Source organism: Mustela lutreola, chromosome 3 (genome assembly GCF_030435805.1).
Source record: "Mustela lutreola isolate mMusLut2 chromosome 3, mMusLut2.pri, whole genome shotgun sequence".
In the NCBI taxonomy this organism is placed as follows: Eukaryota; Metazoa; Chordata; class Mammalia; order Carnivora; family Mustelidae; genus Mustela; species Mustela lutreola.
The window spans coordinates 38,901,630-38,918,439 of NC_081292.1; the positions used below are offsets into that span (position 1 = coordinate 38,901,630).

Genomic DNA, 16,810 nt, shown 5'->3' on the forward strand with positions numbered 1-16,810 from the left:
AGAGAACTTGGAAAACCTCCATCTGGTTCCGCCGGACGAAGAGCACGGGACAAGGGCTGGGGGCTGCCGTGGCTGACATCATGCCAGGCAAAATCAAAGGGGTTTTTATTGGCTTTTCAGAGCTTTTGACAAGCTACACTGCGTGCTGTTCCCACCAACAACAGTTTAATCTGTCCTTTGGAGTTAAAGCAAAATGAACACCTTTAAAGACACACTCCACTTTTTTAAACAGCTCCTGCTGTTACTCGGCCGGAGATGTAGAAACCACAAGTTATCCATCCCAGCAAGAGCGAAGAGAAATGTATTATTAGGGCTGTTACTTCACTCAAGTGGGAGACAATGGGGTTTCCGCCCACACCAGTGTGAAAGCCCTCCCGGAATCAGGCCTCCACAAACCCGAGCCTGGGTTTTGGGGACCATCCCCCTTCTTTCATGGTGCCTGAAAGCACTAATCTTATTTTGACAGCTGCAGTTTGGACTTAAAGACTCTCGACAGTCAATGTGAGTCATCGGCCTTGTGCTTCTAACGCTGGAAGAAACAAAACAAACCCAATGTCACCGAGAAAAACAAACCTGTCCTTTGGGCAAATCCCAGCTGTGCCTCTCCCCAACTGTCGATTCCTTTGCCAGTCAGTTCTCCTAGTCACTCACAAGATTTTCGTTCTGAGAAGAGAAATGGGGAAAGAATCCCCCCCGCCACACACCTCCCTGTAAAGCCTTAAAACATAAGTAAATCTGACCCAATGAGGTGCATGGAAATAAACAAGCATGCACGAGTAATGCCCTAGTCTTGTAGAGCGCTTTGCAATTTCCAAACAAGGGCCTTCATCTCGTTCTTAATATTAACTCCCTACTGAGTGGAGTCTTTAAGATCCGGTTTAAAAGGCCTCGGTGGTTTCCAGAGTTGGGCTTAATCAGGATTGCCTGGAGAGATTGTTCACACACCCATTCCTAGGTACCACCGCAGAGTCCCCATTAGGGAACTTTAGGGTTCTCCCCCCCTCCCGGGGGGGCGGGGGGTGTTGCCTTTCCAGCCAGTTCCTCTGCTCAGCTGCTGCTTGTCTGGGGGGCCACTTTGAGAACCACTTATCTGGGCGCTTGTGAAACCAGGAACGCAGAGAAGAAGCTGCACGAGCCTCAAACTCACTTTCCCCTGACCGGTGCTGATTCTTTTACAGCGTTCGTCTCCACTCGCACCCGGGCAGGACTGCTTCTCCCATGAGAACGCCACCCAGCCCGGATTCCTTTGTTTTCTTTTCTTCTTTAAAAAAAAAAAAAAAAAAAATCCTGCAGCCTGGCCCAACCAGAGGGCGAGCAGGCTGCACGTTACCATATTCAGGTCCCCGGACCTGGACCCCCAGGGTGGAGAGGAGGCCTGTGGCCACGTCACCCAGCTCAGCAGCCTCTGCTTCCGCTCAGGGCGGTCCTAGCAGCACCTGGGCCCTGCGATTCCACAAGCGGCAGGCTGGCGGGCTGTGGGGGCAGCCTGCTCGCTCTTCCACACTCTCTCCTTGCTCTCACCATGGGCAGCCCCGAAGCTCCGACCCTGACCTTCTCTTTCCACGCTCCCTCTCTCCCTCCAAGATATGATCCGTTTTCAGGGTCAATTACTACCACCAGGCATATCCAGCCTGGGGTTATCCTTGAACTCTAATGCCTCATCTCCAGCTGCATCCAACCACTTGGGTGGGCTGCTTCCCAGACTCGCTAGTTTTGCCTCACTTCAGGTTTCCTTTCTGAAGCTAGCTGTCATTTTAAATTCTGCTACCATCCCCTGACCCCCATCCCACAAGCTTCTGTCATAAGCTCCTCCCCGGGGTGGGGCTTATTGCGGTGGACTCCTAATAGATTCTGTCACTGAACGGACTGAGCGGATAGGAATTGTAAACTGATTGCTTCTTTCATCTTCCGCTCCATAGGTGCGGAGCATAAAGGAAACCAAGATCTGAGTGTTTCTTGGGTCGCCAACATAAAAGAGAAGCACTCCTTTTTCTCCTACTGCCCAGGAAGAGTGCCTAGAGGGAACCAGTAAGTGTTGGATGAATGAGTGAACGGGTGGATGGTACTTCTCCACCCACTTTCTACCAGTTTAAATCCCATGTATCCATTACTGCTAAAATCAATTTACTAAAATGTGGATTTACCATCGACACCCCATGACCAGCTCCTTCTACCCACCAAAGACCAATGCTGGGACTCAGCTTGAGAAACTAATTGCTCCATAATTTGTTCCAGCTTGCATTCCTTCCCTCAGCCCCCACTAATGCCCCAAACAAACTGTTCCAGACAGGCAGGCTGGTCTAGTTAGCACCCTCAAAGACAGCAAGCCCTGCCTTTCTCTCAGACTTGTTGGAAAAAACCCTCTTCCACAACACCTTCCCTCATTGTTTCCCGATCTTTCTCCAATCTTTTGTCTTGCAGCCTCCGTCTCAGCATCACTTACCTTCCAAAACCACCTTGTTCTGACTTTCTTTCTCTATGTTAATAACCTTATTGAGTTGTAAATGGCATACAATAAACTGTACATGTTCAAAGTACGCGCTTTGATAAGTTTGTCTTGTCAACATGATCATCACAATCAAGATAATGAGCATATCCATCACCCCCAAACCCTCAAAATGTCCTCATACCCCTCGGTAATCCCTCTGCCCACTTCCCCCGCCACTGCCCGCCTCATCCTCAGGCAACCACGAATCTGCTGTCACATAGATTACTTGTCATTTTCTAAAATTTTCTATAAATGGAATCATACACCATGTACACTGTTTTGTTTGTCTTATTTCATCCAACATGATTATTTTGAAATTCATCTAGCGTGCTGCTTGTGTCAATAGTTCATTCTCAAAAAAAAAAAAAAGTTTATTCTCTTCATTGCCTTGTAGTATTACAATTGTGATATGCAAATATCACAATATGTTATCCATTTACCTATTGATGGACATTTGGGTTGTTTCCAGTTTGGGACTCTTACAAGTAAAGTTGCTGTGAACATTCATATTCAAATCTTTGTTTGGACATAGGAACATGTGGGCGACTCAGGGCTCAGTTGGTTAAGAATCAGACTCTTAGATTAGGCTCAGGTCATGATCCCAGGGCTGTGAGATCAAGCCCCACCTCGGCTCCATGCTCAGCATGGACTCTGCCTGAGAGTCTCTCTCCCTCTCTCTCTCTCCCTCCTCCTCCTACTCGAACACTCTTTCTCTCTCTCTCAAATAAGTAAATAAATATAATCTTTAAAAAAAAATCTTTGGACATAAACATTACTTTCTTTGGGGTAAATAAAGTTTGAATGGCTAGGTCATACGGTAGGTATATATTTAACTTTGTAGAAAACTGCTAATCTGTTTTCCAAAGAGTGAACCATTTTTTACATTCTTGCAAGGGACAATGATAGTTCCTGTTGCCAACTTTGCCACCATGTATTATGGTCAATGTTTTAAATTTTATCCAATCCAGTAGAGGTATGGTAAGAATCTCACTGTGGTTTTAATTTGTATCTTTCTAGTAATTAATAACTGAACATCTTTTCACAGGCTTCTGTGCCATCCATATGTCTTCTCTGGTTTATATCTGTTCAGATTTTTGGCCCATTTTCACTGGGTTGTTTTCCCATTATTGAGTTCTAAGAATTCTTTATATATTCTAAGGTCCTTTGCTGGGTGTGTGTTTGCAAATATTTTATCCTAGTCTATGGCTCACCTTTTCATTTTGGTAGTAGTGTATTTTGAAGTGAAAATGTTTTGATTTTTTTTTAAAGATTTTATTTATTTATTTTAGAGCGAGAACATGAGCAGAGGGAGAGTCAAAAGGGGAGGGAGAGGGACAAGCAGACTGCACACTAAGCATGCAGCTCGATCCCCCGACCCCCGAGATCAGGACTGAAGCAGGAATCAAGATTCAAACACTCAACCAACTGAATCACCCAGGTGCCCCCAAATGTTTTAATTTTGATAAAGTTCTGTTAGTTGAGTTTTCTCTTTGGTGTTCTGTATTCTATTTTTAAAAATCCTTGCCAAATCCAAGGTCATTCATTTTTGTATATGGTGTGACGTGAAGGTCAAGATGCATTTTGTGCACATGGCAATCCAATTGCTGTAGCACCGTTTGTTGATGACATTATTCCTTCCTCATGAATTGCTTTGGCGCTTTTCTCAAAAATCAGTTCACATATGTGCGTGGGTCTATTCCTAGACTATATATGCTGGTTCATTGATGTCCACCAACACACACTGTTTTGATTGCTGTTGTTTTATAATTAGTCTTGAAATCAGGTCATCTAAACCCCCCCACTTTGGTTTTTTTTTTTCCTTGGAGTTTTCATTGATCTCATTATTCGCAGATTCCATATTTGCAAAGTCACCTACTTTCTAAAATTTACTTGTACCCCAAATCGATATTTACCATATCTTCATGGCCATCCATGGATGTGCACAGAATGGTGAAAAATTTGAATTACCTGAAGCACACATTCCCAGTTGAGGTCCAAAAAGACAATGCTTCGCCTTCCTGTTTTCGTTCTCATACTGCCAACAAACATCCTTTTTGTGTTCTATTTGGTGCCATGTTTTGTTTTTTTCCTGCCTTTTATGCATTTTGTTAGGTGATTTTACTGTTTAAAATGGCTCTTAAGGGACGCCTTAGTTGGTTAAGCCGCTGCCTTCGGCTCAGGTCATGATCCCAGGGTTCTGGGATCGAGTCTCGCATCTGGCTCCTTGCTCAGTGGGGAGCCTGCTTCCCTCTCTCTCTCTTCCTGCCACTCAGCCTGCTTGTGATCTCTCTCTCTCTCTCTCTCTGACAAATAAATAAATAAAGAAATAAAATCTTTTTTTAAAAAAATGGCTCTCAAGAGTAGCATGGAATGCTGTCCAGTGTTCCTAAATGCAAGAAGGCTGTGACGTGCCTCACGAAGAACAGGTGTATATTTGGTGATCTTCATTCAGGCCTGAGCAATAGTGCTGTCAGCTGGGAGTTCAATATTAACCAGTGAACAGTATATACTCAATAAAGTGTCTTTACATAGAAACACACGTAAAACAAGGCTATGTACTCATTGATGATGTGGCCAGAAGCTCACAAGAATGTAATTCTGTATTTCTTCCAGGAGCATTGATCTAGTAATTGCTAGTTCTGAGTTCACAGAGGCTTCCAACCATCATGAATAATGAGAGTCAACTGTATTTGACTATTATGGTTTGGGGTTTTTTTTTTGCATTTTCATATATATATTTTAGAATCAGATTGTCAGTTTCTACCTAAAATCATCTGCTGGGATTTTTTTTTTTAATTTTTTATTTTTTATAAACATATATTTTTTATAAACATATATTTTTATCCCCAGGTCTGTGAAACATCTGCTGGGATTTTGATAAGGATTGCTTTGAATCTATAGATCAATTTGGAAAGAATTGACATCTTAGCCATATTAAAGCTTTCATTCCTTGATATGATATGGTCTTCTCGCCATTTATTTAGGTCTTTTGAATTTATTGCAGAAGTCTGTTATACTTTTCAGTGTACAGATCATGCACGCTTTTGTCAACTTTATCCCTAAATTACATCTTTCCCATGCTATTATAAATGGCATTTCAATTTCTTTTTCTTTTCTTTTCTTCTTTTTAAAGTAGCCTCTTTACCCAGCACGGAGCCCAATGCAGGGCACTGACTCACAACCCAGAGATCAAGATCTGAGCTGAGATCAAGAGTCAGATGCTTAACCAACTGAGCCACCCAGGCGCCTCTGGTATTTCAATTTCTGATTTTTGTTGCCAGTATGTAAAAATATAATCAAATAATTTCATATATTGACTTTGTATCCTACAACCTTATTCATTTATTAATTTTAGTAGCTATTTTTTAAGATTCCACCCACTCTCTACAGAAGCAATCACATAGTCTGTGAATAAAGACAATTTTACTTTTTTCTTTCTGACCTATATGACTTTTTAATTTCTTTTTATTTTTTTATCAGTTAGAACTTCCAGTGCAATGCTGAGAAATGGTAAGAATGAACATACTGTCTTGTGCCTTCTCTTAGGAGGAAAACATTTATCTTTCACTCTTGAGTATCATATTAACTATAGGTTTTTCCATAGATACCCATTATCAGGTTGAGAAATTTTCCTTTTATTGCTAGTTTGCTGAGAGTTTTTATCATGAATGAATGCTGGGTATTGTTCAATACCTTTTCTGCATCTACTGAAATGATTATATATTTTTTCACTTTTTAATCTGTTAATGTGGTGAATTATGTTAAAGCAAACTTGCATCCCTGCAATAAAACTCATTTGGTCTTGATTAGAGGATATAAATATGGATTCTATTTGCTGAGTTTTTAAGAATCGCTGCATCTAAGTTCATGAGGGATGTTGGTTATGATTTTCTTTTCTCTAACAATATGACTATTTTTTATGGACCAGGCCCCTTGATTAAACTGTAAAATAAAAGCTACTAAATCATCTGTGTAGCTTGGAAAAAATAATGTCAGGAACATATTCGACGAATGAAAGCAATAAAATGCATTTGGTATGGTTCTTGAGAGAGAGAAAAAATGAGAAAGCTGGATAAGAAAGTTTACATTTTTTTGCCAAGTGAAATTTTCTAAATGTTGCGTTTTCAATATTTTTCCAGATAGGTTAAATATTCAAGAAGGGAGGGAAAATTCCTTATTTAAAAACGTAAATAAAGAAAAGAGATAAGAGATAAAGTTCTTTCTTATTAGTGGGAAAGGAATTCAAGGGAGGGGGATGGTAGGGGAAAACAGAAATGTGAAGACAGGTGTACTTCATGGGGTTTTTTCCCATTTTTTTTAAATGGGAAAAATGGGAGAGGGAAGGACATACACGTCTTTTTTAAAATTTTTTAAAAGATTTTATTTATTTATTTGACAGAGAGAGAGCACAAGCAGGGGGAGCAGCAGAGGGAGAGGGAGGAGCAGGCACCCCACTGAGCAGGGAGCCCCAAGGCGAGACTTGGTTCCAGGACCCTAGGATCATGACCTGAGCCACAAGCAGATGCTTAGCCGACTGAGCCACCCAGGTGCCCCGAGGACATAAACTTCTATTGAGCCCTATGGGCTAGGTACTATGCTAATGCTTCTACATAAATTTCATCTAATGGTATTGGATAGGGAAGAGTTTTTGGAGGACAGAAGAATCCACAATGTTGACTTCCAGTACATTCCAAATTGCTCATATGAGCAGACTTTGAGGGTAATATTTAATATGCTTGATCTAGTCTTTGAATGGAAGGGCACATTTTGAGACAATGACCAACTAGTATGCAGAAGAGGATTATTTGGACAGTGAAGAGACCCCAAATCCAGCTACTTAAAGAGCTGTTTATGCTTCTCCCCAAAAAGAGAAAATTAATAAGGGATGTGGGATAACACTCTTCAATAATCAAAAGGTTTTCTCTTTTTATTTGGAAAAGGAAATATACTTTCTGGTATAGAGCTTTAGCTAGCAAAATTGTATCAAAGGTGGGAATTACAGGGAGTAGGATTTCAGCTTTGTCCACTCTATCTGGAGGTGGGATGGAGGTGTTTTGCAACAACCTGGTATCCCAGGTGGTGAATGGACAGGCAACATCATCCATCTGGGGCACTAGGAGGGAATAGAATTCTTGGGTTATGTGGAGGAAGGGAGCTAAAAGTCTAACAGCTAAGGTCCATTTCCACTTGCAGAATCTCTGAGTTAGCTGTGTTGGCCTCCTCCCTCCACACAGACAGGTACCAATACAACAGGGTGGGTATGGTGTGTGTGTGTGTGTGTGTGTGTGTGTGTATGCACACACGCACATCTGAAAGCAATCACCTAAGAGGTCCTCTCAAATCATTCTGTAGGGTGACAGTGTCATAGCAGTTGATAGTGGACTTGGGGGAAGGATAATCATTTGAATATGTGTCTTGCTGAATTACTACTGAGCGAGCCTCCCTTGAGATCAGTGAGCCTTGGAACCTGCCTGTCCTCCTGGGGCTAGAGGAATTTCTCTGGCTGCAGGGTTCTCTTGTCGCCATCTGGGGGCCCTCAAGGATCATGGGACAGTATCCAATGGTGGTTAAGGGCTAGGAATATGGAGTCCTGCATAACAAGATTTGGATTCTGCTTTGGTCATAGTATTAGCCATATGACCTTGAGTAAATTGTCTGACCTTTTTGGGGGGAGGTACCTTATCTTCCTTATCTGTAAAACGAGAATGATAGAATCCACTGTGAGAGCTCATTGTCAGAATTAAATGAGATAGCACGGATAAAGCACTCGGAGGGCTCCTGACACATGGAGAACACGTAATAAGTGAATGGGCTCTAGTTCAGCCCGACCTGCGCAGCACACGCCACGGAGCAGAGCACCGGCTGCAGTCACTTTGGTGCAATCGCCAAGGGCATGGTTGCAATTACATTAGTTATTTGAATTACTCCCATGCCAGAATGTGAGCTCCAAGAAACATAGACATTGCTGTTTTATTCACTATTTTATTTCCAGTCATGTGCATGCTGCCTGGCCCATCTTACATGCTCAAAAATGGAAAGAAGTGTGTCTCATTCCTCTCCAGGCCCAGAGTCTTTCTCCATGTTGACAGGGACACATCCCTGCCAGCAGTTCCTGAACAGAGGTCAAGGAATGGCCCAGCCTTCGCTTGGCACAACTTTTAACTGTCCACCAGACTACAACCACAGGCTAACAAGGACTTATCGACGAGGTAGATATGAATTTGTCACCAGCTTCCCCATTTTATGGGTGAGGAAGTTGAGTCAAGGAGTTTCAATAACCAGCTCGGGAAGAGACAGGCTGACCTGCAGCAATGCTGGGATTGACATTGAAATCTGGTTCATGTACCATTTCAGACCAAAGAGTCAGAGAGAGAGAGCGAGCGACAGTGAGCAAGGCTCTCTATGACTGTCCCAGCGCAGCTAAGTCCAGTCCTGCTAGTGCAGGTGGTTGAACTACTTCCGGGTGACCAGAGGGGCTGGGTCAGAGGGACACCAGAGTCCTGGTTCCAGCTCCTTCCCTTCCCCCCTACCTTGAAGCCCTTCCCTTCGGCTCCCTTGTTGCCTGACGCCAGTGAATCTGAGTGTGGCAACCATTCATGTCAGAAGTTCACAGGAAATGCAGACTCCTGGCCCACACCCCCCTCAGACCCACTGACTCTGCCTCTCTGGGGTGACACCTGGGGCTCGGTTTCCTGAGTGGTTCTTGGTTATTGGAGCTGGAGCCCCTCTGCCCTGGACCACCTTGTTCCTCCATCTAGTCAGTCTGTCTGAAGCCCTGGGCAGTTTCTGCACCCGCAGCCCTGAACGGGAGGGAGCCCAGGCCAGACCGACACCAGGGAGGGCCCAGGGGGCCTGAGGGCTTGAGGTGGGACCAGGCAGGGCCTGACAGAACCTGGAGCAGGAAAGATTTTGCTCAGGACTCTGAGGGGAGAACATTTTCTTTTTTATTTGCTAGTCTCAAAATTCCTCTGACTGGACCAAGCCAGCCCCTGGAAAGTGGCCATCAGCAGAAGCCCCCACGCAGCAGGGGACTGGGGCAGAAGACAATGGGAGGAATTTCTTGAGCTGCTAAGAAGGGAAGGGCAAGAAGGGAGTTAGCAGGGGGCCCAAAGGCTGAGCATTCTTCAGAGAAACCCCTTGGGGGCGGGGGAGCTCCTGAAGAGGCTGGGAGAGGGGACAGGCAGACCGCGCAAAGAAGGTATAAGGATCCAAGAGACGTTTAGGTTGTTTGCTGAGCAGTGGGTGAGATGACCTTGCCAGAGCTGCCCCAGCTCTCCAGAGAATTCTATTAAGCCCATGAGTATTTGGTGCGGGTGATTTTTGTTGTGGAAACTGAAGAAGGGTCAGAGGTTCAAGCAGAAGATGGGAATGATTCAGGCTGCACTCAAAAAATCTGGGATTTTGCGGTCGGACAGGAGCCAAAGAACACAGAGCGCCTGAGATTCAGAGTCCGAGGTCTCGATGCTTCCATGGGCCACAGCACTGGAGGAGTTGAGCAGATGTTACCTCATCGTGGGGAACAGGAAGGCCCCTATCCAACTACTCTCAACCCCGAAAATGAAGTGAGGAGAAAACAGGAAAATGTGGTTTGGCTCTATAAATGTGACACTAATTACAGCCGTTTGTGCAAATGCTTCCCATTAATGCTTAATTGCTTACCATGTGGTGTAATAATTATGCATTGCATGAACTGTGTGCCAGATTAGCTGAGTTTTATTTCCTCTGTAGGGGCCGGTCTTCCTCTCAAGTCTTGAATCTTGAATCCTGAGAAAGCCTGGTTTGGTGGCCCGGTTGTCTATGGGCAACCAACCACGCGTGGCTTTTCTTACAACTTAAAAATATATAGACGTAAGCCCACACTCAGCATCTAAGCAATCTCTCTAAGAGGCGGATTGCCGCTTGCTGGCTCCAATGTCAGTACATGGTCTGTCCATTTTTGGCCAAAAAAAGAGAATGTGAGTTCTATTTACGTCTTATCTATTTGACCTTTTTTTATTTAAAAGACCTATAAAGTGTCCTTCACCAAAGCTACTAGATCCCTGCACACCTCTAAAACAGAACTGGAATCATCATTCCCAGCCAGTGTTAATAACTCATCCAGAGTCAATGCTTCAGAGAAGAGAATAAAATAGAGAAACAATTCCTCGAGGTACAGTTAATAGAGACAGTGGATAAAAAGTCTCCCCGGTGGGTCCCCTTAAAGAACAGCTTGGAAGTAACACAGACCAGTTCATGAATTCAAAAAGGTTATTTCTAAGAAGGTGCCTTCAACGATTTTCCAAACTCTCTCTGCTTGCCTACTATGTGCCAGGCTCTGGTCCTGGCACTGTGATGGTGGGGGGCGGTGGAGTGGGGGAGGCCAACCTAAAATGCACGAGTTATAAAGCCTCTTTTCTTTCCTTAGGGAGATGATGACTTGGTTGAGTGAGGGGCCACAGATGAACTCAAGAGGCCCTCGAGAGAGTGGGGGAGGACAGTACGATAACATTAGCAAAGCAATCTTACTTCTGCAAGTCTTCTGATCCGAGTTGAGGATGTACCCTTGTTTGCACCTGCAGACGTACGAGCCGGGGGTATTGATGCAGAAGTGGGCACAGCGGTGCTCCAGGATGCTGCACATGTGGACCGCTGAAAAGGAAGATACACCAAGTTAAGGTGATGATGACGCCTTCTCTGCCTTCACCCACCCACGTGTATCCAGAACCTGCTGTGAAGGAGAACGCAGGACCCAAAGGAAAGCAAAGTGCTGTCCCTACCCTCAAGGGGAAGTACAGCCTCTGGCTGGACAAGACAGTCTTAGATAATTGCCATTAGCAGTACACAGATAAAGGCCCACAGAGGGTTCAAGGGAAATGATGCCAGGTTAATATATGAAACTGCTGATAAAAACAGGTCAAAAATGATCAACCAAAGAACAGACATTTCATGGTTCAATGAATAATGCTTAACTGGGGAATCAGAAAGTTTACTGATACCGGAGGGGGCTTTGGCTAATGCATAGATTTTCAGCAGCAGCAATGGGGTTGAAGGAGAAGCTATTAGTTAAATGAGGACGTGGCAAAGAGTCAACAGTTTTTCAGGACCATAAATCCCAAGAGAAATCTTTTACTATGCAAAAGTGTCATACAGAATATTGTGGAGTAAAGAATGCATTCCTAAGTTCCATGTTTCCATAATCTTTTAATCTGATCTTAATTTTTAAATATCTGCATTTAGTTTCTGAAGTCCTTTGGCTTTCAGATACATCAATTCTTGCATAAGTCTATCAGGAGCTCATAAAAATGCTCACTGTTTTTTACATCTTAGTTTATTACTTTATTCAATGTAATTCAACTTGAACGCATTTAAAATTAACAAGCATCATTATCCACAGGGTACAAGTTATGCAAGTGTTCTCATAAACAAAAAAGATGCCTGCGTGTAGAAATATATTTTTATGAAGCTGAAATAAAAGAGGCTTTCAAAAGCTAAGAACAAGCCCACTAATCCAGTGCTTAGGAAAACCGAGCTACTGATGAGACTGATGGTGTATGTTACAGAGATGTCTCGTTACCAGTAGGTAGGAAATAAATAAAGGGAGTAAAACTTCAAATTCTGAACAATACCATTTAGGATGATGGTTGTGAGCTTCCAAATGCAGTGTCGCCATGACTTTAGAGAACGTGATTCTGAGAATAATGGGAATTGACTGCCTATCTCAGATATGATCAGATACGTGAGATCTAGCTTATTCCCTTCCAACACTTGATCTATCGGTCCTATGATTGATTCTTCCTCGTTGTATTTCACCATCTCCCCATCAGCCATCATTTGAGCAGTGCCCAAATTTTCACACTCACTCACGATGCTGTGACGAACGTTCTCAAACGCATCTCCTTGAGCCCAGATGCAGCTGTTTTGCTGGGACCGGGTCCCCCGTTTGAATAGTGTGGCCTACTCGCCTTGCAAGGTGTCCCATGCCAGCTGTGCATGAGGGTAACGATGCCCACAGCCCCCAAAACTTCCGCACTTGGGATTATCAAGATGTTCAGTTTCTGACAGTCCTACAAGTGGATCATCATTCTGCTTTTAATCGGCACTTGCTCTGCACCCCGGAAGGCTCTCTTCCTACCATGGACTGCTGGAGCCCAGTGACCCACAGGCCTGGGGGCTTTCCCGAGGAACGTTCAGTGTGTCCCTCTCCTCTGTAGTGAAGGCAGTCTAAAGTCCAGGCAAACAGCCACATAGCAGTTATCCACCAGTTGAAGCCCCGGTGACGAGCCTAGTGCCTGTCTTCTCACCAGGACCCTGGCAGATGAAGTAAGGGGACAGGAGATGTGACGCAGAGCAAACATCCATTGGCAGCAGGCAGCACAGGGGTGAAGAGGGAGGGGCCCAGAAGCAGATGGCCTGAATGCTCCGCCTCACCACTTACTATGACTTCGTATGAATTACTTAATTTCCCTAAACTCCACTTTCTTCACCTGCCAAATGGGGAAATTACAGGAACAACTGCAGAGGGTTTGGGAGTGATAGCTTGTTCCCAAGGCTCGTGTTGGCCGTGTGCCATGAAAGAATGGGAAGCAGGAGACTGGAACTTGGTATAATACAAAGGGCATAGGATGAAAAGCCGTACTTGTGCCCTAGTTCCCCTCTGCCTGAATGAGGGAGGGGAGTTCAGGTAAGTTGGGTAGCTCTTTAGACCTGTTTTTTACCCTGTGGAATAAAGGCATGAATGGTGTCTAGGGACCCTCAGTACAGACATTTAGTTTTTTGTCTGTGTAACACACCCCCCTACCTTTTTCTAGAAGCTGCCCTCCCTTCTCACCTCAAATGCATGGGGACTGTTGAACCTGTCCCCACGCATTTGAGGTGAGAAGGGAGGGCATCCAGGAGGGGGCTGCACTCTTCTCCTGATTTCCAGGAGGTAATAGAATATAATCTCCCCCACCCCCAAAGCTGGTTCAAATTGAATTTCTGTTCCTTCCTTTCTTTTTTTTTTTTTTAAAGATTTTATTTATTTATTTGACAGAGAGAGATTACAAGTAGGCAGAGAGGAGGAAGCAGGCTCCCCGCTGAGCAGAGAGTCCGACGCGGGACTCGATCCCAGGACCCTGAGATCATGACCTGAGCCGAAGGCAGTGGCTTAACCCACTGAGCCACCCAGGCGCCCGAATTTCTGTTCCTTTCAAGCAGAAGAATCCCAACCGTTTTTACTAAGATAAAATAAAAAAATTTCCATCTGTAAAATTTTATGGATGAGTGATTGGTGTTTCCAAAGAACATCAGCTGTCCCCTGGGACTGGCCTCTGAGGTGGGATTGAAGGGGAGGCGATCATCTTGCCTCCTCCACTGGCCTCCAGAAGGTCTAATGGGTTGCAACTGGGTCAAGGCACTGTGTTCTGGGGAAGGAATCACTAATCAGCAGACTGGGTCATTGGCAGGATTGGACTTTTTTACACTAGGAAATAGGAATCTTATTAACAAATGTATAAATGACCAAAGGAGTGCTAGGGCTGACTAGGGATCTAGAAAAGAACACTTATTGGGTATATAGAGTCAACTTTTGTGGAAGTCAATCTTATCTCCCACCTAACATTAGAGGGCCAAAGGGCTGTACTAAGCGTAGGCTTTTCCCAGGCTTGTTCATGAAAGGTGTGTCTTAGGAGCACTACTAGAGCCTTCATCTGTGCCGGACCTGGGTGGGATGGAGCTATTAGGGGAGGAAAGGCCTGCTGATAGAGCAGGGACTGATAGAGTAGGGAGCAAGAGGTTAATTAAAATCAGCAAGTGAGTCACCAGGAAGCTCAGGATAGACCTGAGTTTTTCAGTCCCCAGATTCAGTGCCCCCTCTCACTGGGAGGCAAAAATGGCAGGCCCCGGGATAGTGTAGGTTTGGGTCATCTTGTATACAGGGCCTCAATTCACAGGATGCCTCGTTTCCAAGGCTCTCTGGTGCTCTCAGGGGTGGCCTGAGAATGCAACCTCAGCATTCTCCCCCTTGCTGTGGCTGGTGTAGGAATTTACTGCTCAGGGATATAAAGCCACCGCTGTGCCGAAGTTCATGTCCACACAGCCAGTGAGAGCCAGAACGAGGTCTCCCAATCAAGGGCAGTCTGGCTCCAGAGCCTGAACTCTTCCTAGTTTTACAATACAGTTTCCTGCTTCCATCACACAGGAAGACTGCCTATCTCCTCCGACCCACAGATCCAGCACGTTTTTCAGCTCTGCTGGAAGTGCAGAACCCCAGCCCTCTTCCTTCCGAAATCCTCTCCCTACCTGCACCATGGCCTCCATTGCCCTGCCTACCCCTTCGTCCGCCTTTTTCACACTGTGGGTCACATCTCCTTAGCAGGCTATAACATTAAGAGAGAATCTGGACTGGTTCTTTGCTGCTGTTGTTATTGCTTTAATGACACAGAAAATCCATCGGAAATATCATTCCTTTCCTGGCTTCTTGCCATGGTGCAACCCCACCTCCCCAAGTGGCCAAGAAACTCCTACTCATCTGTCGAGTGTGGGTAGCACACAGTGGTCAAGAGGTAGGCTCTGAACTAGAATGCCTGGGCTTACACCTCCACTCTACCACAGTGCTGTGTGACCCTGGACAAGTCATTGAACCTCTCTGGGTCTCAATTTCCTCTTCTGTAAAATAAGAGCTGTAAGAGCACTTACTTCACAGATTTGTTGTGTGAATAAAATAAGCCAATGTACGCTAATAGCTCAAATCAGAGCATTAATATTATGATATTAATAACAATAAATGGTAATGATTATTATTATCATCTCCTTTCCACAGCCCTCCTGGAGCCCCTAAAGAGACCCAGGTGTTCTCTGATCAGAGGTCCCTCAGTCCAGGTGACTTTTCAAAGAGCACATTTTGGAGAGCTGACATCCCGTTTCTCTGCGGTGAGAGAGAGCATCTTCGCACAAGCCTGGAACCCTCGGGCCTGGCATGTGGAGGGTAAGAGCTTGGGCCAGAGAGCGTGCAACCTGAATCTCCAACCCCGCTCTTTGAAGTTGCTTATCCTTCCTAAGCCTCAGTTTCTGCTTCTGTAAAATGGGAGCAATAACAGCACCTGCCCCATAAGCCTGTTATAAGCACTAAATGAAAAGACAAGTGGAAAGTACCTAGCCCAGGACAAAATTAGCTGTTATTCTCAGAGCATAGCTCAACGAATGTTTAAGGAAGAAATGAGACTTCCAAACCCTCACAAAGCGCCGAAACTTGGAAGAGGCTCATTCCTGCTGTCTGATAATCGGAGTGCAGATCAAAACCGAGCCCATCTGCCTAGCCTGCTGGTCCTCCGAGTATCTGACTGCAGTCACACACAACATGGTGCACACTGAATGGGGCTCTACAGTTGATAACCCGCATTCCCACATCTAGTCTGGAGGTAAAATCCCCATTTTACAGATTTGCAAAGTACCCTAGGGCCGGCAGGGGGCGACGCTGAGATTCGAGTCTGCTCCTCCGCCTCCCACCCAGCTCCCGGTCAAATTCTGAGGTGAATGCCAACCTCAAAGCTGGTTTACCTAGTGTGGCTTGAACTTGGGCGGGGGGCGAGGGGGCGGTGTCAGAAAATGGCTTACCTTTATTTTCATCTATTTATTATTATTATTATTATTACTTTTTTTTTTTGACGAGAGAGAGGTCACAAGAAGGCAGAGAGGAGGCGGGCGGGGGGCGGGGGTGGGGGGAGCAGATCCCCGCGGAGCTGGGATCCTGATGTGGGGCTGATCCCAAGACCTTGAGATCACAATCAGAGCCGAAGGCAGAGGCATAACCCACTGAGCCACTCAGGCGCCCAAGGCAATGGCTTACCTTAAAAGAGGGATTTACCACCTCAGAGGTGCGGAGGAGTGGAATGAGCCAGACCTTTGGAAGCAGCACCCACCTTCGCCTGGCAGCTCTCGGGGAATTCACTTGAGCAGTTTACTAGGGTGCAAAGAGGGAGGGATCCTACTGTGTTGCCTCCCCCCCCCCCCCGAGTTTCGTGAGGATCAAATACAAGAACAGAAGGGGAAGTGCTTTACAAATGTCGGTTATTGCCATCTTAACTGCTCGGTGGATGACGAGGCCTCGGGGCCTCCTCAACCTTTGAAGATGGCTGGCGAATGGCTCCGCAGAACCGGGGATGCTGTGGGAGCAGAGCTGGTCTCCTGAGGCGGCCATGCAGAGAGACGAACAAATGGCAGAATACCGATATTTTCTTCGAGCTTCCAGATGACAACAAAGTCCGGGGTGGAGGGTCCAAACGGCCTTTTAATTTTGCCGACAGAGAAGCTCCTTCTTCAGACAAGTCAACAGCCTCCGCCTCAGTCCGCCTTTCCATTTGCTGA

The 16,810-nt window shown here is 45.3% G+C and overlaps 1 protein-coding gene across 5 annotated transcripts in view; it reads right to left on the reverse strand.

The window, feature by feature from the left end:
• Positions 1-16,810, reverse strand: part of MATN2 (matrilin 2) — a 134,900-nt gene that overhangs the window by 71,269 nt on the left and 46,821 nt on the right. For all 5 annotated transcript variants that reach the window (XM_059165958.1, XM_059165959.1, XM_059165960.1 and 2 more), the window contains one exon: positions 10,994-11,116. In XM_059165958.1, the coding sequence (XP_059021941.1) occupies positions 10,994-11,116 (123 nt within the window). The remainder of the gene's footprint in view (positions 1-10,993; positions 11,117-16,810) is intronic.